Below are 26,443 nucleotides of genomic sequence, written 5' to 3'. Positions count from 1 at the left end.
ATATGGGGGCAATGAGCTGTCCAAGTTCTGCTAAAGAAAAGCATTACACACTATTACAGAATTATATAAATGATAAGAAAGTTCAGAATTGGCTTTCCACAATGAGATCCTGGGCAATGAAGAACTAAAATGAATGAAAAATAAAACCAGGTGATGTTTTCAGCAGAGAAGACATCATGTCACAGACTTCCTTCAGCCTGGATGGAAAGGGCTCTTATGGGTGTTTCTAGTGACCTCCTACACTAAAATCTTCAGATTCTTAGATTCATATAAATTATCTCAAATTTGAGCCAGCTCCTTCTGAGGACATATCCATGTAGACTTCAGAACTGGCCAATGCTCACCTTTGACTATACCAATACTGAGCGAATCCAAACCCCTTTGACCACATTTCTTGTAACTCTCATAACATTTCTTACATCAGTCTATATTTAATCTTTTAAAATTGTTTGAGACTTTTGGTGTTTGCCATGGTATATTTTCCTAAATGACTGAAATGATGCCGAGCCTGGTCTCCACAAAAGTACAAATGAAATATTATACCCTGTCATAAGTCATAGTCATGAACACTTGCTTACTCAGTTGTATGACTCCTGTCATGTGTTCACATGCAGTATGAAAAAAATGCAGAGCCAGGTGATGGTGGATGAGAACATTGTCAAGAAGTTGGGAGGGGAGAAAGGAGGGAGTTACAGATGTCTTCCTTACTGGCTCCTGCAACTGTTTTCTTCCCCCAGAGCACTCAGCCTCATATTTCTCAGATCCTAGTGACAGCCTTCCGAGCACCACACGACATAACACAACACTGGCTTCCACATGTACAAAATGTGATGCCTGGCCAACAGGGCAACTGCAGAAAAGCCACACCTATGCTGAAGATTCTGTGGGACCGACTGATCTAAGAGGGCACCAACAAACCAAAACAATTTCACCTGTGCATGGCTTGGTGAATCAATGAGCTAATTCAAAAGTGAGTCAAAAATAGCCACTCACAACAAAGTCCAAATCCAGTACAGGTGACATTTCATGAGAGGCGCATCAGAGGAGCATCATCTAAACTTAACCTCCACCTCTTACATCTTCTAGCATCTCCTAAAACCAAAAAGAACAGGCCTTACTGGCCTGGACACAGAAAAAGATGACAGCAGCATATACGGACTTGAGAACAAACATTACTGTACTGAGCCAGCATCATGAGTTTTGCAGAATGTGGGGTTAGATGCAACAGGCAAAGAAAGGGGGGATGGGCCTTGTTCATGGCTATATGAAGAGTGATCTGTTTTGTGAGAAAATACACATAGCTGGTGAGTTTTGGCTGCTTACAACTGCATGTTATTCAGGGGCTATGTTTTCAGTAAATGACACACTGACTGGGTAACCAAGTAAGCATTTTATTAACACTTCTAGCACGTAAAGCAGGTCACATAAGACACTTCTGTAATGTAGTATGCTCTACTACAATTTCCCACTGAGGCCTGCCCGTCTTGAGTGTTCCCCACAGTGAGCTCAAGTGTTGTTTTCTGTGTCCTGGGTCATGGGAATACTTCACAAAACATTCAGTCTCTTGCTGTTATTGTCAACCATTTCAATTCTCCTACATCCGAAAATCTTCAGGTCTGAAAGATAAAAAACCATGTGTATTTGTTCATGAATCATTATTCCATTTTCTCCTAGATAAAGGAGAAAGATTACTTCCCTACTTTACAATAGAAGTAATTGTTCACTGAGAAATATTTAAGGGCAAAGCACTTCTAAAACACATTTAAAGCACAGTATTACAAAATAGAAGTGACAATTTCAAAGTAGTTTGGAAAGTAAACCACAGTCTCTCTGTGCCTAAATATATATGTATTTAGTAACTTAAAATCTTCAGTTTCTCAGACTCGTGGGATGGCTTAGTGGGTAAAGGTGCTAGTGTGCAGGCCTGATGACCCAAGGTTCACCACTAGAGCCCATACCAGGGCACAAGGCAACTGAACCCTACACTGTTGCCCTTTGACTCCCAGATGCATTTTTATGTACGAAACAAACAAACAACAAAACAAAAAAACCTAAATTCCTAAGTTTTTATTTTTCATTTAAAATAGATTTCTCTTTATGTTGCTAGTGGTGCTGATCTGTTCAGATCTTGGCTGCTTAGAAGGCTTCATGTGAGCAAAGCTCAGCACTGCAAATCCCCAGGTCTATGGATTAGGCCAGTGCTGAACTGGATGAAACAGGATGGGAACTAATAGCTCATGACTGTGAGGAACAGCAATTCAAGTTTTATGAGAAAACGCTAAGGGAACAGGCTAGCTAGCACAGTTATAGAAAGCGCTGACACTGGCTATCCAGATCTCTCCCTGATCCTTACAGGGTTAGGGAAGGTAAAATGTTTCTTCACTACCTTCAAGTTTATAAGCTAATGCACATTTTACAAAGATGTGAATAAAACTCTTAGTATTATTTAAAGTACAATCGACAGTACGCACGTTATTAGGGCGAATAGCTTTTATTCTGGAGGGCATGCACCAAGCTTACACCCCTGCTCTCTTCAGTAGCTGCAGCCTGAACAGGGTGCCCTCCGGGGTATGTCCTGGTGCCACTGTTCCCAGCACCTGGAACTCCACTTTGCTACATGAGGAATGTGGGGTTTTACTCTAGGTTCTCAAGCACCGCTGATGCTCAGGGTTTCCAGTCAGTTTCTCTACAATGGTGAATTTTGTTTAATATAATGCATCATTGAGTTAACAAGTGAGGGATTAAAATGCAAAGCAGCTCAAGATAAAAAAAAAGCGCCCATCAATGCAGTCTTTCTAAACAAAAGCTCTCCTACAGAAGTATGTAAAACTAAAAACTAAAATAATTTAAAATGATCCAATTTTTATTTTTAGCCTACAGAGTAAAAAAAAAATCCACTTCAATGAGAGCACCACACAGGATATAATTATTGAAATTGTGTAATATGCTGGCAAAATTCTAACAATTATGGAAATAATTACTGATAGTATTAAAATAATTGTCCACTTGAAAGCTATGATTTCAGGCAACTGACGTGTAAAGAAAAAGGATAGCCCTGTTACTTTAAAAAAATTTTCTTCTCATAAATAATTGCAAACCCCACAATCACTACATGTTTAATCAGTCACACACCTGCTTTGTATTAGAGCACGATATATAACTGTACAGCATTTTCCTCAAAAAAGTTCTGTAAAAGTTACTTGTTAGTGTATAAGACACTAACATGTTAAATTTACCCATTAACAAAACAAGTGAGATGAACAGCTAACATTACCAATATAAAAAAGGGCTTTACTTTTAAAGTTATGATCTCATTACCAATAGCTTTCATCTCTTATTTCCTACCATTATTTTAAAAAATGACCAGTCAACTGAATAAACATATGCTAAGAGTAAGCTCAAAAGAACATAACCTCTATAAGCACTAAAACAACTTAAATGAAATCCTAACAGTAACAGTTTTGACTTAAGATGAAATAAAACTAATTAATCACCTGCTGACTTTACATTTAGGTTGAAATTATTTAGCCTCTAAGAGAAAAATTTATAAATTTCTTTATTACCAAGAGCCAACAAAAATTCCCATGTATAAGTTTTATTACCAGGGACACAAAAAGACAAAGACAAAAACAAAAGAAAGGAAGCTACTTCCTAGTGTGTCACTTCTGCTGTAGTCCTGGCACATCTGTTTCCATCCTGTTTCTGCGGATTCACCATCAGGTCCATTCTGAATAATTTCTAATGATCCGATTCCAAAGGGAGACTATATTCTTGGCTTAGCTATTTTCAGTAGAATACAAGCTTATTTCAAGTAAGTTCTTCCTCCAAAAGGAGAGAGATTTTCTTCTCATAAAGGTGAACATTCAATAATAAGAAATTCTACTTTCAGTGCATTGAATTGAATGGTATTTGAGATATTTTATTTCTACTTCTAAAGTATACAGAATTTACTAGAACTTGAAAGGCTAAACTTCAGTGATATAGGCCCGCAAGGTTATTGAAATTTAAGTTTATTAAAATTACATCAAATTAAAGTCTCTTCATCAGTCACAATAATGACAGCACAGGGTTCAGTCCTAGCGCCAGCCAGAGCTGGTTGTCTATGAAGCTTTTCCTGGTCACACGCATTTTATGCACTCAACACTAACTGGACCTGACATCAACACTAGTATGCAGAGAAAATGACATTTGAGTGATTATGCTAAATGATTAATACACCTTTATCATGATAGAGTTTCAGCAAATGCATATCCATTTACTCTTTTGGCAAGAGAAGTTAACGCGTGTTGCATAAGTACTTAGGCGAAAAGACCACAACTCTAATGAACCCTAAAGAAAATCCCTCTGTCTAATGCATATTCCTGCTGAAGTGGAATTCAAAGCGAAAGGGCAGGAAAATCCATCCCCACAGTAGGAACTGAAAACCAAGCCAAGCAGCTCCAAGCTCCAGTGAGACTCCCCTTAAAAAAAATTACAGAGAAGCCCTAAGTCTACTTATATAGTAGAGACACTCTGTTACCCAGTTACAAAAGTAAGCAGTTGTGACCAGTGTTGCTTGATTTAACGATATTAAATACACTTATTTTTGGATGTTAGTATATTTCATTTTGCTTTGGGTAAGCCTTTAATATAACTTCAAGTTCATAAAATGTGTTTGGCGATATATTTGATTTAATTGCACCCATGGTAGATCTGGTTAAAAAAAATGCTACCATGATTCTCCAGGTCATGAATATGAACTTATTTCTGATGATGACTCTATGAGAGTATCTGACATGGAATATCTACATTTATGGAATGCTGTTACATGAAGGTAACTGTATGGGACTTCATAGATTATTTACTTTTTTAGAAAGTAATTTATCAGAAGTTAATATCTGAGAAGAGCATTCTTTCTGCTTAGTTACTTTGGTGCTGTATCAACACTATGTGAGCGCTAATACTATGTGAGTTTGGGTGAGGAAATTGGCTTAGTTACGGGGTTTAGACCTAGATCTAAACGTAAGGGTGGAAGCTGTTAATTTCAGGGATACAGCTCTTCATTCTTCAGAAACACTCAGGGAGCCCTGAGGACATGTAGCAAGTACTATGCCTAGGAGTTGGTTGCTCCGATGAATGGGTGGTTCAGTACTTACACCTGCTGGCAGTCAGTGGTAGCCAACACACTGTCAGTTTGGCAGACCATAGATACAACAGATGCACAAGGTAGCGGGGCTGTCCAGTGCTATAGTCTGGACAATGGCCTAGGAGCTGGTGCCCTATGCTCAGTCCTTAGTCACCACTTCTACATGATCCTAGTGACTATTCCACATCTTTCCCTGCCTAGGTTTTTCAGTTTATGAAAAACAGGGATCAAACGTTGATAACTTATTACTTTGCTCAGAGGATAAGTAACTGTAATTACATATAAATTACTGTAAATGCTTTTTAAATTTTTACCTCTTGCTATTTTTACTATTAATAAAGGAAGACAAATAATAAAAAATGAAAAATGTTTTGTTTCAGTTTTTTTCCCAGACATACTTTTTTTGAACTTCACTAATAAAAGCTGATGAAAAAAATGATGGCTCTTCATGATTTCACTTGGTAAGAATCTGCTGAGTGCTCATGTAGTGTGCTGGGTGCTGCGCTCACACCAAGCAGACAGTCCTCTTGTGTAAGCTAGTGAGCAGTACAAGACACGAAACAGACAAGCACACATAGCTGAACCATACTAGAATAAACCCGGCACAGTGAAAGGGAAAGAGCCTACAGTGGGCAGCACAAGCCAGGGAAGACCTTCAAGAGGAACTGGCTGAGAGAGTGAAGTGACATGCTACATCTTCTGCATTTCCAAGTCAAAGAAGCCTGGAGACACCTAGATAAAATATGGCTGTCATTATAGACATAGGAAATCTGTATGGAAGAGAGGACAATTTCTTATTTTTCTTTTTCTTGTATCAAAACTTAAATTCTAGAGCCAATGGCCTTTTCATTAGGTGACATTCTTGTCTTCTGGAGCAATCTGAAAATGTGGCTCACTCCTTTAGGATACAGTGGAGTCATCATTAAGAAAGACAGTCACTCCATATGAGGCCGCCTCAAGTAAGGGATCCCACAACACCCTTGCGCTTACCTAGAGTGGTCACAAGGCTTGAAGACCTTTGGGTCCAACATTTCCTTTGGAGTTTATTTGAAGAGTTTCAAAGGGGATAAGAAACTGTTCACTTCTACCACCTTTAAGACCCTATCATTTCCAAAGCTCAGGTGAAAACAGAAGAGAGGAAAGACACAAGGAAAGGTGCACTTACGGAGTCCACAGTTTCGGGAAAGCCTCTATTTCTTCCTGGCTGTACTCATCCAGCCGTTTGGGTACTTTCCGTGGCTGAGGAAGCTCTTCTACTAAATTCTTAAGAATATCTTCTGGAATATCCTATAGGAAACATACTTAGGACTTAGAAATCTTAAATGTATTTCTTATTAGTAAACAATAAGTTTAGTATTGAAAACCATAATCCTTAAAGCACTTTGTATAAATCCCTGAAAAGTACAATGGACCAGTAATGCACTTTGGAATCATCCTTCCCTTCTTCTCTCCCTCCTTTTCTCTTCTTGCTCCTTGCTTTCTTAAGACAAGGTTGTATCCAGGTTGGCCATAAAACACTCTAGATAGCCCAAGCTAGCTTTGAACTTGTAATCATCTTAACTTGGCTTTCCAAGTGCTAGATTAGAGATGTGTGCCATGTTGGCAATTTAATTTTTAAAAAGTAGTAATGAATCAATTCCTTTCTTGTTATAAAAAGGAGCTTTCTTGATTCCCCTTCTACTTTTCCACCTGGCTGAGTGGATGCACCACGTCACTATATCCAGAGCTACTGCCTTCTAAACTTTCCGTTTCCTTTTCAGAATCTAGCTGGGTTAGCAGATAGTGACTTAGCTTCTACAAATAATAATTTAAAAATCCTTGTTAAATCATGGTCCATACTTAACAACCAGTTATTAATCTGTGATCCATAGAAAGCTTACTATGTACCACATAAAATGAAACAAAATTACTATTATTGTTTCACAATTGATGAAACTACTAGTGAAGACCTCTGTTTCACAGAGGACTCATAACAGTTCTCATTAAAAAGAAAGCAGTGACTGACATCCAAACAGAACTTGTAGATCTTTCTGATTTTTAGCTCAGTGATCTGTCACTTAATGGATTAATGCAGAAATAATTACCACTGTGTATGTGTATGTGCCCACACATGTGTGCATTTTGTTCACTTTAAAGATACAATAAATATGCTGGAAGCTGAGATACAAGTACTAAAAACAAAACAAAACAAAATCCTATGGCAATTGTGTAAAAGCAGAAAATAATACCTCCTTTAGCACCGAGGAAAAGCACTGTTCTCAGTGCCTTCTACTTACCTCATCTGGAAAAAGATGCAACCTTTGCATCATTGTTCTTCTGTGCAGGTTTTTGGGCAGCATGCCATAAGTAGCTAATTTCACAATCTGAAAACAGATACACAGGGCTTAACAGAAGATGAGACTCAGGATGGACTGAAAGCAAATATAATTAGAGATGGTGATGAAAAGCAATGGCTAAGATTCCGTGTGGACACAGGAAAGAGACAGACTGAAGGAAATTATACAGGAACTCCAGAAAGGAACTTGGTTACTTTCTGCATTGCTGTTTCCAAGACAGGCTATTTGCTTATTGTTTGTTGAGTAAAAAAGTAAAGGGAAGGAACTAGACAGAACCCTTATATGTGCTAACTTTCAACACAAGTCATTCTCTAAGCTTATACAAATCCCTTTGGACTCGAATCCTGTCTATTGCAGGAAGGAGATCCCCAGGAAGGAGTGAGCTGCAAATTCACAAACTGATCTAAGTACAGTGACACTGACAGTGAGACATAAGTCAGCAGCTATGGCCACAGTGAACTCAACCAAAAATTTACTGGTTGTATAGTGGTTAGTGTGTTACATTTTAATACCATATTTATCACCAGCAATTTACTGGTGTATAGTAGTCAGTTGTTACAGTTTAACAATGTATTTATGATGCTGTGAAGCAAGTATTGTAATCAGCCTCACCAGGCAGCAAATAAGTAAAACACAACAAAGTGACCCTCAATAGTATAAAATAAACACTAGCTATGAAGCAGAAACACTATTTCCTAAGAAGAGCTATCTGAGCACGAATGATACAGACAGCAACATGTGGAGCTTCTAGATGGTTGCCAGATCTTATTAAAACAGAATATCCCTCTTTTACAATTTCATCAAGAAAATTCAAGGTGGCACTAAACAAACGGTAACCAACGTATCTATCTATCTATCTGCCCTCCAACTTTTTTACCCAGCAGGGTATTGAAGCAGATGCTGAGACTCATAGCCACACTTTGGGCAGAGTGCAGGAAATCTTATGAAAGAAGGGAGAGAGAGAAAGGTCTGGAGGGGACAGGCACTCCACAAGGAGACCAACACAGCCAAAAAAAAAATCTGTGTTCAGAGGGCTCTGCAGAGACTGATGAATCAACCAAGGACCATGCATGGAGAGGACCTAGACCCCTTACTCAGAGGTAGCCCATGGGCAGCTCAGGGGGTTCCCTAGAAAGGGGAATAGGGGTAGTCTCTGGCATGAATCTGTTGCTTGCTAGTCCCCCTGGCAAGGTGGCCTTACTAGGCCACAAAAAACAGGATCCAGACAGTCCTGATAAGACCTAATAGGGTAGGGTCAGATAGCAGGAGAGGAGGACCTCCTCTATCAGTGGACTAGGGGAGGGGCATGAGAGGAAGGGTGGGACTGGGAGATGAGGGAGGGGCTATAGCTGGGATACAAAGTGAATAAATTGTAGATAACACCGCCACCACCACCACCACCAACAATAATAAAAGAAAACTAGAGAAGCAAAATAAAAAAGAAAGTAAGAGATTATTTTTGGAGCAATACCTTGTTCACTCATAAGTGCATTAAAAAATAGCTAATAGTCACCAAAGAGTAAAGGGCTATTTCTTTTATGAGTATAGTTTAAAGGCCAGGTTTACTGACAGCCAAGAAGGAAAATTAAGTTGTAAAAAATCAAAAAAGAGACTTTATTTTTAGTAGGAGTGGGACAAACATGTGGATTAGAGCTTTGCTAAGCATATCACTCAAATGATAATAAACATTAATAATAATACTTATTATTTCCCCAACATATTTTTATTGATTATTTGGGAATGTCATAAAATGAACTCCAATCATACTTGCTTCCAATTGCTCCCAGGTCTACCCTCCCACCCTCCCCCCCCAAAAAAAAAAATCAAGTCCAATTTGTGTTGCCCATATGCTCATTGGAGAATGACCAAACTCCCAGTGGCCAGTTCTATCAATTGTGAAGACCTACACTCCTAATAATATCAATAATAGTGTTTATTATCATATATTTCAACAATACTAAATACATAGCTATTTAATTAATAATGTTTATTAACTGTTCCTTAAAATACCTTGCAGAGTTACAGACTGATGTGCCAAAAACAAAAGATATTTAAATTCTTTGAGTTGATATAACTAATGTTAATAATTAGAAAATGAAGTTGAATGATAACATGACATTAATAAAACTCTGTGCAGCTGGGCACTGGTGGCATATGCTTTAATCCCAGTACTCAGGAGGCAGAGCCAGACAGATCTCTATGAGTTTGAGGTCAGCTTGGTCTACAGAGTGAGTTCCAGGATAGCCAGAGCTACAAAGAGAAACCCTGTCTTGAAAAAAACAAAACAAAAAAACACCAAAACCAACCAAATAACAAGACAAAACAAACACTCAAAAAAATCAAAAAACAAAAAACCCTCACCAAATCCCCAAACTTTTTGTGTAATACGATGAAGCATGTACTGCCCAGAATGGGGCCTCCATTAGAAGGGACGCAGCGAAAATAGAGTCAGTCTTGCCCAGATAATAAATGGAACCAACATGCTTACCGCCACTGGGTCCTTCAGGTGAAGTTTCGCAGCTGTTAGTTGTCTAAAACCACCTGGGTAGCTGTTAAAAGACAAAACATGTCCTTAAGCTGATTATTCTTTCATAACAACAAAATGATTCTAACAAATTTTATATTTTGCTTCTGCAAACTATGTTTATTAGTTCTTAAAAATTAAATAGTAATGGGACCAGTGGTTGAAGATACTTGCGTGTAAGCTTGACAACCTGAGTTTGTTGCTGTTGACCCATAAAGCAGAATTCACTTTTGAGTTGTCCTCTGACCTCCATATCAGCACATCCACGCATGCACGCATGCATTGCTCCTGCTCACACGCTCTCACACACACAGACATGTACACACTGTGTGCACAAACATAAAATGAATGAAAGTAACAATAAAAGGATATCCTTCTTTAAAGATTTATTATTCTTACGTCTATTTATGTGTACCATGTGTGTGTCGGAACCTGCAGAAGCTAGAAGAAAGCCTAAGATTCCCTGGAACTGGCTTGAGAGGAAGCTGTCAGCTGCTATGCAGGTACTGAAAAATTCTGCACGAGCAGGTAAGTGCTTTTAACTGAAATATTTCTCCAGCCTCAGAAAGTTTTTCTTTTTTTTTTTAAAACGTTATCATTATTATTTATTAGTTTGGAACGTATGGGTATATTTGTCTATGTGTGCCTGTTGCCTTTGGAGGCCAGAGAAGCTATCAGGTGCCCTGAAGCTGGAGTTATAGATGGTTTGAGTTGTCACGTAAGTGCTGAAATTGAACCTCTTCCTCTGGAAGAGCAACCAGTGTTCTTTTTTTTTCTTTTTCATTATAATTGCTATTTACAATTTATTCACTTTGTATCCCAGTTGCAGCCCCTTTCCTCATCTTCTCCCAGTTCCTACCCACTTCCTCCCCTTTCCTTCTTCCCTAGTCCACAGATAGGGAGGTCCTCCTCCCTAACAACCTGACCCTAGCCTGTCAGGTCCCACGAAGACTGCGTCGATCCTCTTCCTCTGTGGGCTGGCTAGGTCACCCCACCAGGGAGAAGTGATCAAAGTGCAGGCAACTGAGTTCATGACAGAGTCTGTCTCTTCTCCTCTTACTAGGGAACACACATGGAGACTGAGCTGTCTATGGGCTACATCTGAGCATGGGACCTAGGTCTAGGTCCTCTCTATGCATGGTCTTTGGTTGATGCATCAGTCTCTGCAATACCCCTTGGCCCTGTGTTCTTTATTTTTTTATTTTAAGCTTTGTTGGTCTCCTTATGTGGTTTCTATCCCCTCTGGGTCCTTTTATATCCCCCTTCTTCCATAAGACTCCGTGTGTTTTGTCTCTCCAGCTCCAGGATTTCTTTCCTTAAAAAAGAAACAGCAAACAATAAAGCAAAAGAGTAAGGAGGCTGAGGCAGTGACTCTGTAAGTAAGGTGCTGTTGTTCAAGAAAGCAGCTGAGCTTGAGCCTCCAGAAGCTATATAAAGCCGGATGTGGAGCAGCCTTCTATAGTTCCAGTGCCCCTTCAGGCAGATGGGAGGTGCACAGAGAAGAATATCCCAAAGCTCACAGCCAGCAAGTGTGGCACACACAGTAGAAAAACAAGAAACCCTGCATAAACCAAGAGTAACACCTGAGGTTGTCCCCTGACCTCCATATATGCTGCGGCATGTGTACATGCCCGCTTGCACACACAAATAAGAATATGTAAGCTATGCTGTTTGAAATTCTCTTAAGTGGCTATGACTATTTCATAGTCATCTCAGATAATTATCTTGGCATAATTATTTTGTCATTCATTCACTCATTTGTTTTCTCACCCATTCAATCTACCTAGATCACCAACTTTATATTAAAAAAAAAAGGAGCAATGAGCCAGAACAATTTATGTCCCCTACCAAGTTAGACTAACTGCACAACTAGGTATAAAAACTGGGGAGCATGGTGGCAGAACACTGGGTCTTGAAGTTAAGTTCATTCTCTCTTCTTATCCTGAGACCTGGTCTCGTGGCTCAGGCTGGCCCCTATCTCCTCACATAGCTGAGGATGATGCTCAACTCCGGATCTTCCATCCTCCACTTCCCAAGTACTGCTAGGTGGGTACCTACAGTCTGTCCAGCTCATTATTCAGGCAACAATCCTATTTTAAAAGTCAGTGAAAAATCACTAGGAATTATGTGTTGGTTCCAGGTAATAAATTCTATATTTCCTGGTGTTAAGATCAAATATCGGCCTTAAATAGGCACCCCGGAGTCAGTGTGGTAGCCAGATCCAAACCAAGAAACCAGATTCTGTCAAGGGGTCTCAGTGTAACAGTGAGACACTGGTTTTATGGCTATATATGGGTCAGTCTAATAGAAACTGTTATCTGGCCCATCCAATTTTACAAAAGTCTATGCACCAAAGGAGAAAACTACCTTTGTAAAAGTATAAGAAACTGACAATAATACATAGACTCAAAGGCTTATAACCTTAAATAAAAGAAGAAAAATTAAATAGTTTTTACAAAAAGAAAAAAAGAAAACCAAAACCAAAGAGGACAGCCAGTGGATTCTAAAAGAAAAATTTAGGATTACCCAAATTTAAGTAACCTTCAAAAAATTCTGAAAATATTTTCTGATGATTGAGGAAACTACATATTAAAAATCTGACTGAAAAATAAACAAGCAAAAATAAATTAAACATTTACTGAGACAGATGGGCTACTTTCAATCCGATATGACTTATTTGCTTCATGGAATTTCGGTTTTGGAAAAAGAAACACCTGTCTAGACATCTACTCCTATCGTCTTTCCTTTCATGGAAAAGTAATTTATAATTTCCATGCTAAAGATTATCTTTCTATTTTTACCACTGGGCTGGCATATTCTAAAGCATAATACTACTTATGCTATATTTTAGGACATTGGACCTTCTCCTGAGGGACCTGGAAAGCTAATGCAAATCCCAAGCAGGCAATAACTTGAGTAATGCAATACACAATTGATTCTCACAAGTGAAAACTGAGTGATATGACAGCCACAAGCGTCTCATATAAATTAATTCAATATACACTTTTCTAAGCTTCTGCTTTGCTGCATATTAGAGAGGCAAAGGTAAATGAGATAGGACCCTGTCCTGATGAGAGTGATGACATAACTTTTGATCGGTCATGCCAATACATTTTATTTAGATGAGGTACACTGAAAAAAAAAAAAAAAAAGAGAACTCAATGTTCAGAAATTATTTGTTGAGAAAGGACTTTCTGAGACAATAAATCAGAGTAAGTTTGATGGGAAAGCCAGATTAAATAAAAATTAATTAACAGCAGAGAACATCATAAAGTTCATAAAAAAACATGATAGCAGACTAGTTTTCTTAAGGGATGAAAAGCTCACAGACATGATTAGGAAGCTGGGTGTGCAGCACACTCTAGACTATATGCGGGCAGAGGCAGGAGGAGCAGGAGGCCAAGGTGAGATGCAGGCACATAATAGCTCAAGACAGGCCTGGGCTTCATCAAAGTCTATTTCAGAGAACCCCAAATAAATCAATAATGCTACCCCCCAAAAGAGGGTGATAGGATAGAGCAGAAACTTCACTATTAAGCAAATAAAATAGTCAAATGTCCATAAAATGCTATATAATGACTAAAATAATTTTTAAAAAAGCTCTCTGAAAATCTTAAGACTAGGTGAAAAAAGATATAAACTTACAGACAACCTAAAATGGCAGATCATGAATCATAAGTGAATTTTAATTCTTTTTTTTAAAACTCTTTTTAAAATTAAAAAATTAAAATTTTATGACTAAAAAGCAAAATTCTGAATACCTAATTGTGACACAGTATTTAAGAGCATAAGGAAGCAGTGTAGACAAGGAATAGTGAAAAGCAAACAGAAAGGAACAAAAAATGATCCTCCCCTGGTCAACAAGAACATAGGGAAGGCATTCCAGGACTTGAAGACAGGCTGGTGATAACAGAGAAAGCAGAAACAACGTGAAATGGTACTTTTTGTCCGAGGAACAACCTACGCAGGGGCATCAAGGTAAGGAGTCACTTACCTTGTGCATGCGCACTAAAAAGCAGCACCCGTGAAGCAGCATTAGCACCTGTGCTGACAACGCTCTGGACGCCGCAGCGTGGGCTCACCATTCTGCTATGGCTGTGCTGGGAGCTGCTTCTGCCCTTCCCTGCAGCAACACGACAGCCAGGCTGCAGTGACTGATGCATGGGGGTTTATTTTTGGGAAACTGTACCAAGAGTTCCAGAACATACTTGGGAAAAACTGGACAAAATCTGGCTTTAGAAAATAAAATTATATGAAGCATTTAAGATGCATTAGAGCAAGACAGGAAAGAACAGACAATGATAACAGAGGTGAAGGTGTGGTGAGAAAGGAAAGAACGATCTTGATCAAGAGTGAAGAGGCTGGAGACATGGCTCAGTGCTATGAGCACCAGATGCTCTTATAGTGGACCCAGGATGGTTCCTTTTCCCACAGGAGAGCTCACAACTGTGTTTCTACAGTTTCAGGGATTCTACTGCCCTCTTCTGGCCTCCTGTGCATTGTACTCATGAGGCAAGACATTCATGCACATAAAAATTAAAAAAAAAAAAAAAGAGTGAAAAAATCAACATTTGTAACCGTAACCTGGATGATAGGACAGAGGTAGGCTTAAGAAAATCTTGTCTGAAACTATGGATTAACTTTATATAGATTACAAAATCAGGATCTAAAAATAAAATAGTGGAGATAAAATCTAAAATGGAGCAGAATTAATCTCTTGCCATTGGTTTTATACAACTAAAACATATATAAAGGAAGAGACTACATTCAACAGAATCACGTGTGAAAAAACTCAGGAGTTTTGGCTGAGAGTAAACATTAAAAACCACAATGCTGATACGGCCTTGAAGAAAATATATTTTACAGTAAAAGATGGCCTAATAAGAAAGATGGAGGCAAGAGTCCCACTGTCCTCAAAAACCCTCAGTACACCTGGGTAAGTACATTACTGAAAAGAGATGGTGACAGACAAGATGGGAAGTAAAGAAGAGTAATCAATCATTGTTTAACTACCACGTGGGACTTCAGTGTTCAGCCAGTGGAATGAATTATAAGAAGGAGAAGGACCAGCTGTGGACTGGTGGGAGTCTGCTTTTGTTCACTAAGTTATACACGCAACAGTAGTTAAATCAGTATTTCCTTAGATGCCAATTTTTCAAACTATCCTATTTTATCCTAAAATAAGGGCAATAGTACAATTGAAGCCAAACATCTAAACTGTGTTCCTTGGCAATGGTGCTCTCTTACCCAGTATGAGAGGAGTACATTTTTTGTTCCCACTTGTTTCCAGAAAATGCAATATGTCTTGTGTTTATTATGACAACATGGTCTCCACAGTCACCTAGATTTAAAAAGAAATAAGGCAGAGACTATGTGAAAACATCAAAGCCTTAAGAAAAAAATGGCTTGATTATTTAGTTACCAAAGTGCTAACAACACATTCAAAATTAAAAATCACAGCGCAAAAATCACAGTCCTTGAACATATTTGTTTCATTTGATATACCATGTAAGCACAGAAAGAGTTGGCTGGCCGCGTGGAAAATCTCAACACTAGAAGGTAAAAGAAAAATGTAAAAGATAATGACAACACAATAATGACAACACATTCTTTAGAGGCACACTATTATTATTCCCCTTACTCCTCCACTGAGAAGTAATTCTGTTATGATGTTTACATTTAAATGTTTTTACCACATTTACCTTTAAGTAGAAGATACATGTTTTCCTTTACAAATAGCAAAGAATATGAAAACAATATGTACATAAAAGCACAAAGTATGGTTTGCCAATAGGCAAATCAGAAACAAATGTGAGACATTACAATTGATTATTATTCTTTTCCATTTTAGAGAACAATAGAACAACACGGCTTTCTGCTTAATACTGCCACACGGAGTTTTCCAACCACGTTTAACTAGGTAAATCTAAAATGGCACTTTCAGTAAAAACTGGAAACATACTGGAGAGGACAGATGACCTGAAAAGCAAAACACATGTCCCGTAACAATTTCCTCTTGAAAAATACCTTTACACCTGTGCCCATCTAAAAAAAGTAATTGAAATGTCAACATGTAAGTTTCAACATGAACCACGGTTCATGATGTCATTAGCTAATCTGGAACATTAAATCACTACTCTACTAGTAGAAAAAAAACTTTAAAAGATTCTAGGACCATATTTTAAAATGTCACTAAAAATAGTAAGAATAAATTAGTATGCTATATAAACTCCAAAAATCATATGAAAAATTTCTATGCGAAGAATAAATCTGAACACAAAATTTTCTGACAGGTTCATATTTTAGGATCAAGGGTGAAGAAAGGTGCTAAGGCGAGTGGATTTTCATCCCCAGTGTAAAAGTAAGAGGAGGAAGGAGGAACTGGAAAGCCTTCAGCTGATGGGAAAGTCTGAGCTCCTAAAAGTGACATGGTGGCCACTGAAGCAGTTGGACAGGGAACCAGGAAGCCCACTAAGGAGGGTGTGAAAATGCCAGAGAATGCTTCTGAATGCTGAAGTGAGCCAGCTTCAGACACTTCGCAGCTGCAGCAGCTGAGGCCTTCCAACGGTAGGCAATTTGCCCATGTTCACACAGAGCTACAGAGTCCAGCTCGGCTATAATACCTACTTGAAGAAAAAATTTCATCTTTTACTTTTCACTAAACCTGAAGTTTTTTAAAAAAGCTTTAAATATGCACAAAACATCTAGAGTCCCTTAAAAATTTTACAAAAGTCAACAAGGCTCTCTGAGCATTAGTTAAAACACAACAAAGATGAAAACAAGTTCTTTACATCTAAGATTCAGATTATTTTCTCTAGTAAGTAACGTAAAATCTTTACATCTTTAAATCACTTTCCCACTACTTCACAATAAAATGGATCCATAACTAAATACTTGTGTCAAAGTGAACGATAGGATAATAGAAAAGTAACCACTGTATAGAAGGCTAAAGTCCTGCTTATAGTATCATTGCTTTTGTCTAATTTCTAAAGGAAATAGAAATATCTTCATTAAAATCTTGTTAAAAGTTGTTACTTTGTGTTTGTGAATGTAGGTGCATGTGTGCCACAAAGCTCACATAGGGTAAGAGGAAACCCTCCCGAGATGGCACCTCCTTCCACTTCTTGAGGGGCCTAGGGATTGAACTGAAGTCACTAGACTTGTGCAGCAAGCATTTTTTACTCACTCACTGGCCCGATTTTTAAATGTTTGAATAAAAATACATAGTTTCTATCCATATAGCGAATGTAAATAAATCAGAATTCCTATATTAGTTTTTTTAGATTGTATCACTTAATGCTTCCACCAATAAGAGATGAGTAACACAGCTTCTCCAGTTTTTCACTCATTGTCACATTTTTGAGCTTATTGTAGTTTTAATTTGCATTTTCCCTACTGGCTTATAGTAAACTTTTGTGTGCCAGCCATCTGGTCATGTACCCTGTTTATTTTCTAAGTAGGTCATGTTTTTCTAGTGTTCTTTCAGAAGTTCTTTATATAGTCTACGTTCAAGTCCTTTGTTAACTGTGTAGTTTGCAAATATTTCCTTTCAGTCTGTAGCTTGTTTTACCCCTTTCCTCTTAAGCCCTATTTTAAGATACTGATTTTTAAGCCAAACCTAAGAGTCTTAAACTCCTTTGATGGTGACTTACAGCTAAGGCCTAACTCTTTCCTTCAACCAATGCAGTACAGCTTTTATACACTGTTAAGATCTTGTATGAGAAATATTCAAAAATTGCTGTTCAAAGGGAGTCTTATGGAAGAAGAGGGAGGTAGGGATAAAGGGACACAGAGGGGACAGGAGCCCCACAAGGATACCAACAAAGCTAAAGGATCTGAGCTCAGGGGATCCTGCAGAGACTGATGTAGCAACCAAGGACCATGCATGGAGAGGAGCTAGACCCCCTGCTCAGATGTAGCCAATTGGCAGCTCAGTCTCCATGTGGATCCTCAAGTGAGGGGAGCAGGGCCTGCCTCTGTCATGAACTTGGTTACCTGCTCCTTGATCACTCACCCCTGGTGATGTGGCCTTCCAGGCCACAGAGGAAGAGGATCCCGCATTCCTCATGAAACTTGATAAGCTAGGGTCAGATGGCAGAGGAGAACTCCCCCTTTCAGTAGACTAGGGGAAGATGTCATGAGGACACAGGGAAGAAGAGGGGGGCTTCAATAGGAATATACAATGAGTAAACTGTGAAAAAAGTAATAAACAATAAAAATTGACAGTGGCCTCTGTATGTTTACTTCCAATTTTCTAAGGTTAAATATGAAAAAACTCACAGGAACATGATTTCTGACATCTGAATCTATGTTGAGCCATAGGTTGTCATTGTGTTACCATAAACTCAGACTGTGAGGACTGGCATACTCTGCTGGTGAGTCCCTGCCATCTCCTCCTTGACCTAAACCTCCCATAAAAGTCAGATCTTGGATGTACAGTGCTAGTCAGCATGCCTGAGACCCTAGTAAAACATACAAACACATATACACAGATGAGAGAGAGGCAGAAGAGGAGAGAGGGAAGAGGGAAAATAAAATCATTTATAAGTGGTAAGTCCATTTCCCATAATGTCTTGCAAAGGTCCTGACAAATCAAGCAGTTCAAATAATATTTACCTATGTTACATTCTGATACTTTAATAGTCAACTTTATAGACATTATTAGAAGTCTGACCATTTGCTATTCTTTTACAAAAAATGTGTACAGTGATTATAAATCCTTAACACCTTGTTAATAACTGCATGTTAAACTACTAAATGCTGGAGATAAATCTTAAGACAATGCATTTATTAACTGCTGGGGTTTAGAACATTGACTGTAGTGACATCTTGTGGTCATGGGAAGCTTTGCTGATGTGGAGTTAACATTTGTTCAACACAAGGAGGCAAACAGGAATTTAATCTTTAAAAAGTTCTGTTTCCAATGCCATAGAAAAGCTATTTTCTATTCTTCAGAAAGGATGGCCTACAGGCAGTCATGGCAGCTTTCCTGCTGGTCCAGCAGAAGGCATATTGGTAGCATCTAAGGAATATATAAGGAATAATGATTTCCTTTTAAGGAAACAGTTTACTGAGGAGGCTGGTTACTGCTAACCCAGGGGACGGAAACTAGGAGACTGTCGTTTCCATCTGCTGTGTTGTTTTTACTCACTGCTGTCCCTACAAAGCCTATTCAGCGAGCCTGTGCACTATTTATTGTAAGGAACAAATAAATGAACAGGAAACAACCACACAGAAGAGCAATGGGAATTTCCTCTGAGGCAGGTAAAGAATCTCAGGTTACAAGAAATTGTACAAATTTGTAATTCTATGGAGATGCATGTTTTTGGTTGGCATTTTTTTTAAAGAAAATAGCCATTCATTACACCTGCTGCTAGGTCTTTCTTTCAAAATTCAGTGATCTCATTACTCATATTTGTAAATTCCCTTAACTGTTAGAATTTGAGTTGCCTGACAAACATTGCCAGCTGTGGCTATAGAAAGCAATTTCTTGTGCTATTTCTTCTCTCTCAAATGCAAACAGTGCCATTTTGAAGGTTACTTACTGTTATAGTTTTTGCATTTGTATTTTTTTTTTTTGTTAAGCTACCCTTTAAAGTACCAGTCAAACATTTCTTACATTCAAACTATTTGTGGAACACTATCAGAGGTACTTAGAATTCCTTTTTTTTTTTTAATTCAAACTTAGTGAAGAAAGATACAGTGTTCATGTCAAGTGATACATAAATGCTGAACTCTGACAGCAGAAGCAAGGGCTGTCTCTGACTCTGTTGCCTGTACTTGGTTCCCTTCACCATAACTGGGATGCCTTGTTTAGCCTTAATAGAATATGTGCCCAGTCTTACTTGATTTGCCAAGGTGGTCTGAAACGCCCCTTCTCTTAGAATAAAAGGTGGGAGTAAACAAGGAGGGGAGGAGAGAGGGAAGGACTAGGAGGAGAGGAAGTTCCTACTGGGACTTAAAGTAAGTAAGTAAGTAAATTTATTTAAAAAATGGCAAAGTAGACATTCAAAAGGTGAATGGATGACTAGACAGGAGGCTCAAAGAAGGCCTTGTTCAGGACAGAAATGACTGGTGAGAACTACAATAGGCACAAAGGAGTACGCCATACAAAGAAGAGTGTGTGAAAGGGACACAAGCAAAACGTGCTTCTTAGGCCAAACAAGGAGAAAGGAGCAGGCCTTAGAGAACTGCTCAGGGGCATATGGTTCAGGAGCCACATTAATATATCCTGTAGAGGACACACGCCACTTTGCCTTTTAACCTGTTGTTTGGAAAGCCTAGTCTGTACTGGAACTATGTAAGAGCAAGATAGTATAGAGAACAGCAGTTCAAAAAAGTAGAGCGGGCAGGCACTGTGAAAAGCTACTAGATCGCAGGAATGCTGCTTTCTAATTTTTAAATTGGGCATACTTACGCAGGGTGTGGCGAAAAGAAGAGTCACAAGGCACAGAAGTAGAGAAGGCTTTAAGCCAGACCCTCCAAAAGGACACAGACACTGTGATATCACACACTTACATTTTGAGGCAGAAATCCAAACACCTCAGTTTTTAATGAGAGGAAGACTGGGAAGTGGCAGGAAAATGCCCACAAGCAGCACTCTTCTAAGATGAAAAAGTCTTATTGTTTAAGAAACGACATATGGAAAGCAAATCATTAATTCAAGAGTGAAAGGCAACTTACCATATCTAGCTAGCTCTATTTTTCTAGGGAGGGCTTTTTAGAAAATAGTCAAGACTATCGTTAAAAATCTCTCCACTCATAAGAAGAGATATGTCTAAGACGGGAAACTCAAGTCACAGTGTAAATCAAGATACTACTGCAATGGAAGTAAGGGCTACTCGTGATCTCCTGCTTGGTAATAGCATTAAATAGGGGCTGTGCTGAAAGAACTGGTCCTTATGGTGTTTCTTTTTTCCTTTTTTTAAAAATTATATATATATATTTTACTTTATATTCCGATTGTAACCCCCTCCCTTGTTTCCTCCCAGTCCCACTCTCTGTCCCTCTTCCCCCCTCTCCCCTTCCCCTATTGCTCAGAAAGGGCGAGCCCTCTTCTCCTACCATCGGACCCCACCCTATCAAGTCTCATTAAAACTGCCTGCATCTTCTTCCTGTGTGGTCTGGCAATGAGTGGGCAACAAAGTCCATGTCAGAGACAGTCCCTGTTCTTTCCTTACTAGGAAACCCACAGGGAGACTGAGCTGCCTATCACCATATGTTGTTTCTATCAAATTAAGTTTAGCACCCGATGACATCTTACAGAAGAAATACAATATGGAAACCTCATATATGCAAAGAAAGAAGCCCTTAAACACAGTTCAGTGAAACTTCACAAAGTTCCTATTCTGCAGTGTAAACCATGGCTACTACTGATGGGTCTAAGACAATACTTACTGAGCGGATGGTACACTGGTTTATGTAATCCTTGAAGTTTTTGTGAAGCTATAGCTGCGAGTTTGCCAGGGGGTTGCATTTTACCATCTAGGAGATACCACATTCGAGCAAAAGTGGCCCATTGCTTGAAAATAAAGAAAAAGTTAAAGAAAATTCTAGTTAAAATGGAAATAAATAAATACATTACTACATGCCATCATCAGTATACTATAATTAATGCCAACAATTACTTTGGAAAACAAACTATCACCATTTTTCGTGTGTGTGTATTTTGTTTTCATTACCTGTTTTGCAGTCTTTTTTCATTATTGCACTAAGCTATTACATATATTACATACAAAGTTGAGTGGCTAATTGGCAACTGAAGATAATTAAAAAACTCAGATCTAGGAGAGTTAAAGACAACTATGCACTCAGAGACGTATAGCTGAAATTCAACATCTCTATGTGTCTGTGACAATTGGGATTCTAGGCAAGCACTCCACCACTGAAGATACATCACTAGCCCCATTTTAATGCGTTTTAGTCAAGGTCTCATTAAATTACTTTGCTTGGCCTTGAACTCAGTCTGTACCCACTAAAGACGTGAACTTACAATCCTCCCACTTCATTCTCCAGAATATCTGGCCTTACAGGCCTGTCTTCAACAGATGTATTTAGGTTATCTGAGAAAAATCACTGTTTTCAGTGTCTCCAAAATAAGAAAATTATCTCTATTTCAGAAAGATCTTGACCAGGTGCTTTCATTGTGCATACACATAGAGGCTATACACTAGAAAAATACAAATAACCTTGGGGTTCTATATTAGTTATCCTAAATTTTTTTATATAGCCTACACTTATGCAAAAGACAAGTTTCTCGTATCCCACGCAGACTAATACTTTTAAAAAAAGTTTGATAAACAATAAGAATGCTGCCACAATGTCAATTTCCTGTCAAAGTTTTAAAATGTTTACTTTCACGTCTTGTGTTAGCCTCATTAAAGACAGGTAACAACTAGATTTAAAGGAATTGTACTTCAAGTGGCAGTAGGCTAGGAGTCATCTTGGTGTAAAATATCAGAAACTAATTTTTTCTCTTCTACCTGAAATCTGCTTCACTTTCAATGTTCCCTATACGACAGCCTTAATTCTTGTTTGTTCTTTCACCCACATTCAATCTTTCAGTACTGTCGGATTCGAAGGACTTCAGTGTTTTGGCCTGACTTGTGCATGAGTATCTTGCGTGGTATACTAGAACAGCATTCAAACTGACTTTTCCCTTTCGTCCTTCAAAGATCCCCATCTGTGGACGGCCTATTATCCACTTGGCAGCCTGGGTGCCTGGTCCTTTTAATGACTAAGACTCCTAGCTCAAAACCCTTCAACAGATTTCCATTCCTTTGTTCTTCTGAAGAGTAGGCGGACTTTAAGGTCGCTAACTATGTAGCGGAGAAGGTTGGCCTTGAACTTCTGATCTTTCTGCCTCCACCTCCCAAGTGCTCGGAAAATATGCATGCACCATAATGCAATGTTTATGCGGCGCTGAGGATGGAACCCAGGGCTTCCTGCATGCTAGACAAACACTATAATATACTACGGCTCCACCCCTTCCCCTCCCCCCAATCTCCATTGCACTAAACCAAAATTAACATCTTTCGATGCCTTTCATTGCTCCATGCCATTCCAACTATTACCTAACTGAAATTCTCTCCTAGGACCCTCACCAGCGGTCAAAAGACACGAAAAGGGCAGGATGAAGAGAGAAAGGAGTGTCAAAACAAAGATATCAAGTGCTGGCTAGACTCAACCCTCAGTTTTGTGACTTCCTAACACACTTCTTGGCTATGGGTGTCAGCTTGCCTGAAAGCTCAGCTTCTGTACTAAGTCCCTGGGAACCACGGCTCTTCATTTTCGCCAACGTAATGAGCACATCTTCCTGCCCGAAGCGCGCAAGCTCACCTGGGGCGCCCTAGAGAAGCTGGACATGCTTCCCGACTTGAGGCGTCCTTCAGTTTCCAAAGGCTCAGCCAGGGCACCAGCACCACCCGTCCGGCGGGAAACACAGAAAACCGAGCACGAAGGTTCCTAGGGCTGGAGCACTCATCTGCTTCTCTGCCACACTCGGGTGGCCTCCAGTAGCCGTTTCTTATGAAAGGAGCAAAGAGTGTGGCTACTAAGAGACTAATTACCAAAAATAATTAGCGAAAAAACCGACCTAGGACACTTATTTTCCCAGCCAACCCAAGTGGCCGGAAACCGGAAGTGCGCGTTGCGCGCGGCTCTTTTGAGACCTAAAACTGAGTCTGAGCGCGAAGAAAATGGATCGGTACCTGCTGCTAGTCACCTGGAGGGAAGGAAAGTTTCGGTCGGTGGCGGGTGGGGAGATCGAGCCAGGGACTGAGGCGTCGTCCCTGGAGAGCACCGAAAAACAGACTCGTAAGTTCTGGGCTGAGAACCGGCAGGGAAGACTCGCGGGGAGGCGAAGGGATTGGAGATTATGATGAAATCCCGCGGGGAGGAGTTTAGGTCAAATGGTCCCAGAAAGATGAAATTCTCCGAAGAAGTTTTTATTATAAGAACTGAACAGTATCCTTTTAATGAAAAAAAGACATAAAATTGTGGGTATTGGATACCAGTGTCCCAAGTGCTTGGCAAACTGAGTATTTACCCGTATGAATCTTCTGATTGCACAGTAATCGAATTTCTGCTTTCTGGAAAGGTGCGCATTTAGAAAGTACGGATGTCTGGTGTTCCACCTTGAAGAAAATACAGAAAGAAACGATAGGTTCTGCAGATCTCGAGTTTAGATTCTATGGAGGAGACATTTCACATTAAAAAAAAAAAGACCAATTTTAAAAGATTTTAGCTGATTGATTGCATTGCTTTTTGATGTCCCTGACTAGTCTCTATATTTCATTTTTCTTGTTTTGATTAAGTAAACATTTTGAGGAAGAAATGTATATGGTTCTTTTGGAAAGAAGTTTTGATTTCTTGTTATTGACTAGCATATACAAATCGAGAGACCTGAGTATTTTCTCTGCTTGCTCAAATTTTTTGTATCAGCATTTGAATAGACTCTTGATCAACCCGTGTTCTGTATACAACATACTGGCCTTCAGATTCTCTGAGAGTGAAATTGAAACAGGCCTAGATTATGTTAACTCTAGAGCCCAATGAGTTAGATGACTGAGTTAGATTTTTATTTTTACAGACTTGACAGCAACCAATATTTACAACCTCTTGAAGAGAAGCATCAATGACTCAATCTATCCAGATGATAGTACCTTCCCTGGTAAGTACAACATTATAACACCCCCCCAAAAAACAAACAAACAAACAAACAAAAAAACAAATCTGGCAAAGAATTTTTATTGGAAATTAGTTTGATGACTTGGGAGTACAAGAAATACTTGTTGACTTTGAAAACAGCACAGGGATATGAAGATTTCTTAAGGAAATGTGTAACTACATTACCATTCTTTCCTGATATTTGAAGGTTATAAGTTGTTATAAAAGTTATTCTGACCTCCCAACTTGAGTTTTGTTTCCTTCATTATCCCCCATCTTTAGGTATATGTAGCATAGGATAATGCGGTATTGTGAAGAGGTTCTTGTCTTGAGTAAAGGTACATTGTTAAAGCTCCCTGTCTCACTTCTTTACCACTTGTGAATTTTTTCCCCTGTCTAGTCTTACTGATTCTCTTAAAGCAAAGACAACTTTGAACTTGCTAAAGATAGTGGTTGTCCCTCAATTCTCTTCTGCTTTAAGTTTTTAAAGTTATTTCACTGTTTTTAGCAAAACAATAACAAAAATTTCCTACTTGTAGCATTTATTTGCTTTGATGATTTTCTTTTACATCTTCTCCATCTGATAATATTCTTTAAAGGCTCACAAAGTAGGAATATGGAAACAGATCAAATAGAGGAGGAAATGTCTATGGATGCCAGGAAGAATGTCCTTATTTTGATAGACGTAGCTCTTATGAGTATTATAATCACCTTTCTTTATTACAGAACTTCTAGTCTCTTGGGGGCAGCTCTCACTACTGAGCATATTTCTAGTATGTATGTGCTGCATTAGCCTGTTGTCTGAGTTCTAATGGCATTCTTATTAATTTCTTAATCCCAGCCTCCCTGAGTGCACCATCACGCCCAGCATTCTTATTAATTTCTTAAGTTGGTAAAGTTTAAATAGTGCCATTATTTTTGCAGCAAAGATTTTTTTCCTCATTTATGTTTTAAAGAGCTTTTGGGAACATTCTAGACTAGGTTCTCATGAAAGTATTTACTCTGCTTATCTGGACAGTTTCTTATAAGACACAGTGAACTTGGGGAGGGGCATGGAGGAGATGAGGGTGAGAGAATGAGATTGGGAGGGGATGATGGTGGGGGCTACAGTGGGGATACAAAGTGAATAAACTGTAATTTGTAAAAATATAAATAAATAAAAAATATTAACAAAGAAAAAAAAAACCCTCCAAAATGTCATGACAAATGTTCAGGGAAAATAAATTTTGAATGTCATTTCACTCTTTAAAAAAAAAAAAAAAAAGACATCCCTTTTGCACAGTAATGCAGAACTCTGCAAGTAACTGTGCAAGCTGACGTCATGCAAGATCAGCCTAATACATCTGTGACCTGTAACATTCCTATGAAATCTAATGAAAACTCTTTTTGGGGACAGAGAGATGGCTCAGTGGGTAGAGTTGCTTGCTGTCATGGATGATGACCTGCATTCACTCCCCAGGATCCATGTTCAAGGAGAGAACCAACCCCTGAAAATTGGTCTCCAGATGGAGCTGTGACACACATGTATATACGCACACAATGTAATTAAAAAAATTTAAAACACAGATTGGTTTTAAATATTTAAGAAAGTGGAAGAAGTAGTAAAGGTAATCTTTATGTTGTGTTCTGTGGAGTAAAATACAAGATACTCTGCAATTAAAGTATTTTTATTTCTTTGTAAAAACTACTGAAAATAGCCAGTCATTGCTTTCTCCTTGGCCATCATAGGACATATGCGGATTTAGCATATTTTCTGTGCTTTGGTGACTTAAACTCTTAATTGTATAAACT

The 26,443-nt window shown here is 38.8% G+C and overlaps 2 protein-coding genes across 3 annotated transcripts in view; one reads left to right on the top strand and one right to left on the bottom strand.

The window, feature by feature from the left end:
* Positions 1–1,371: 1,371 nt before the first annotated feature.
* Mrpl13 (mitochondrial ribosomal protein L13) lies at positions 1,372–23,547 on the bottom strand. The gene is made up of 7 exons (XM_021650064.2): positions 23,324–23,547; positions 21,383–21,506; positions 15,233–15,326; positions 9,950–10,010; positions 7,402–7,488; positions 6,291–6,412; positions 1,372–1,616 (listed from the first exon to the last, which is right to left on the bottom strand). Exons 1-7 carry the CDS (start codon positions 23,348–23,350, stop codon positions 1,595–1,597), a joined length of 537 nt encoding a protein of 178 aa, XP_021505739.1. The 5' UTR covers positions 23,351–23,547; the 3' UTR covers positions 1,372–1,594.
* A 90-nt stretch (positions 23,548–23,637) lies between these two features.
* The window catches only part of Mtbp (MDM2 binding protein), a 66,545-nt gene continuing 63,739 nt past the window's right edge, over positions 23,638–26,443 (top strand). For both annotated transcript variants that reach the window (XM_060389408.1, XM_021650063.2), the window contains exons 1-2: positions 23,638–23,800; positions 24,576–24,656. In XM_060389408.1, the coding sequence (XP_060245391.1) occupies positions 23,683–23,800; positions 24,576–24,656 (199 nt within the window). In that variant the 5' untranslated portion in view covers positions 23,638–23,682. The remainder of the gene's footprint in view (positions 23,801–24,575; positions 24,657–26,443) is intronic.

Source organism: Meriones unguiculatus, chromosome 8 (genome assembly GCF_030254825.1).
Source record: "Meriones unguiculatus strain TT.TT164.6M chromosome 8, Bangor_MerUng_6.1, whole genome shotgun sequence".
NCBI lineage: Eukaryota > Metazoa > Chordata > Mammalia > Rodentia > Muridae > Meriones > Meriones unguiculatus.
Note: the sequence above shows the minus strand (reverse complement) of the source record. Positions and strands in the feature narration are given on the sequence as shown.

What these genes read in the sequence shown, in the direction of transcription:
- Mrpl13 (XM_021650064.2), bottom strand. Translation starts at nt 23,350, where the DNA reads ATGTCCAGCTTCTCTAGGGCGCCCCAG. An exon ending in ATGTACTCCTCTCATACTGG is followed by an intron (nt 10,011 to 15,232) that starts GTAAGAGAGCAC and finishes GTCTTTTAACAG; the next exon opens with CTACCCAGGTGGTTTTAGAC. An exon ending in TGCATCTTTTTCCAGATGAG is followed by an intron (nt 6,413 to 7,401) that starts GTAAGTAGAAGG and finishes TGTTTCCTATAG; the next exon opens with GATATTCCAGAAGATATTCT.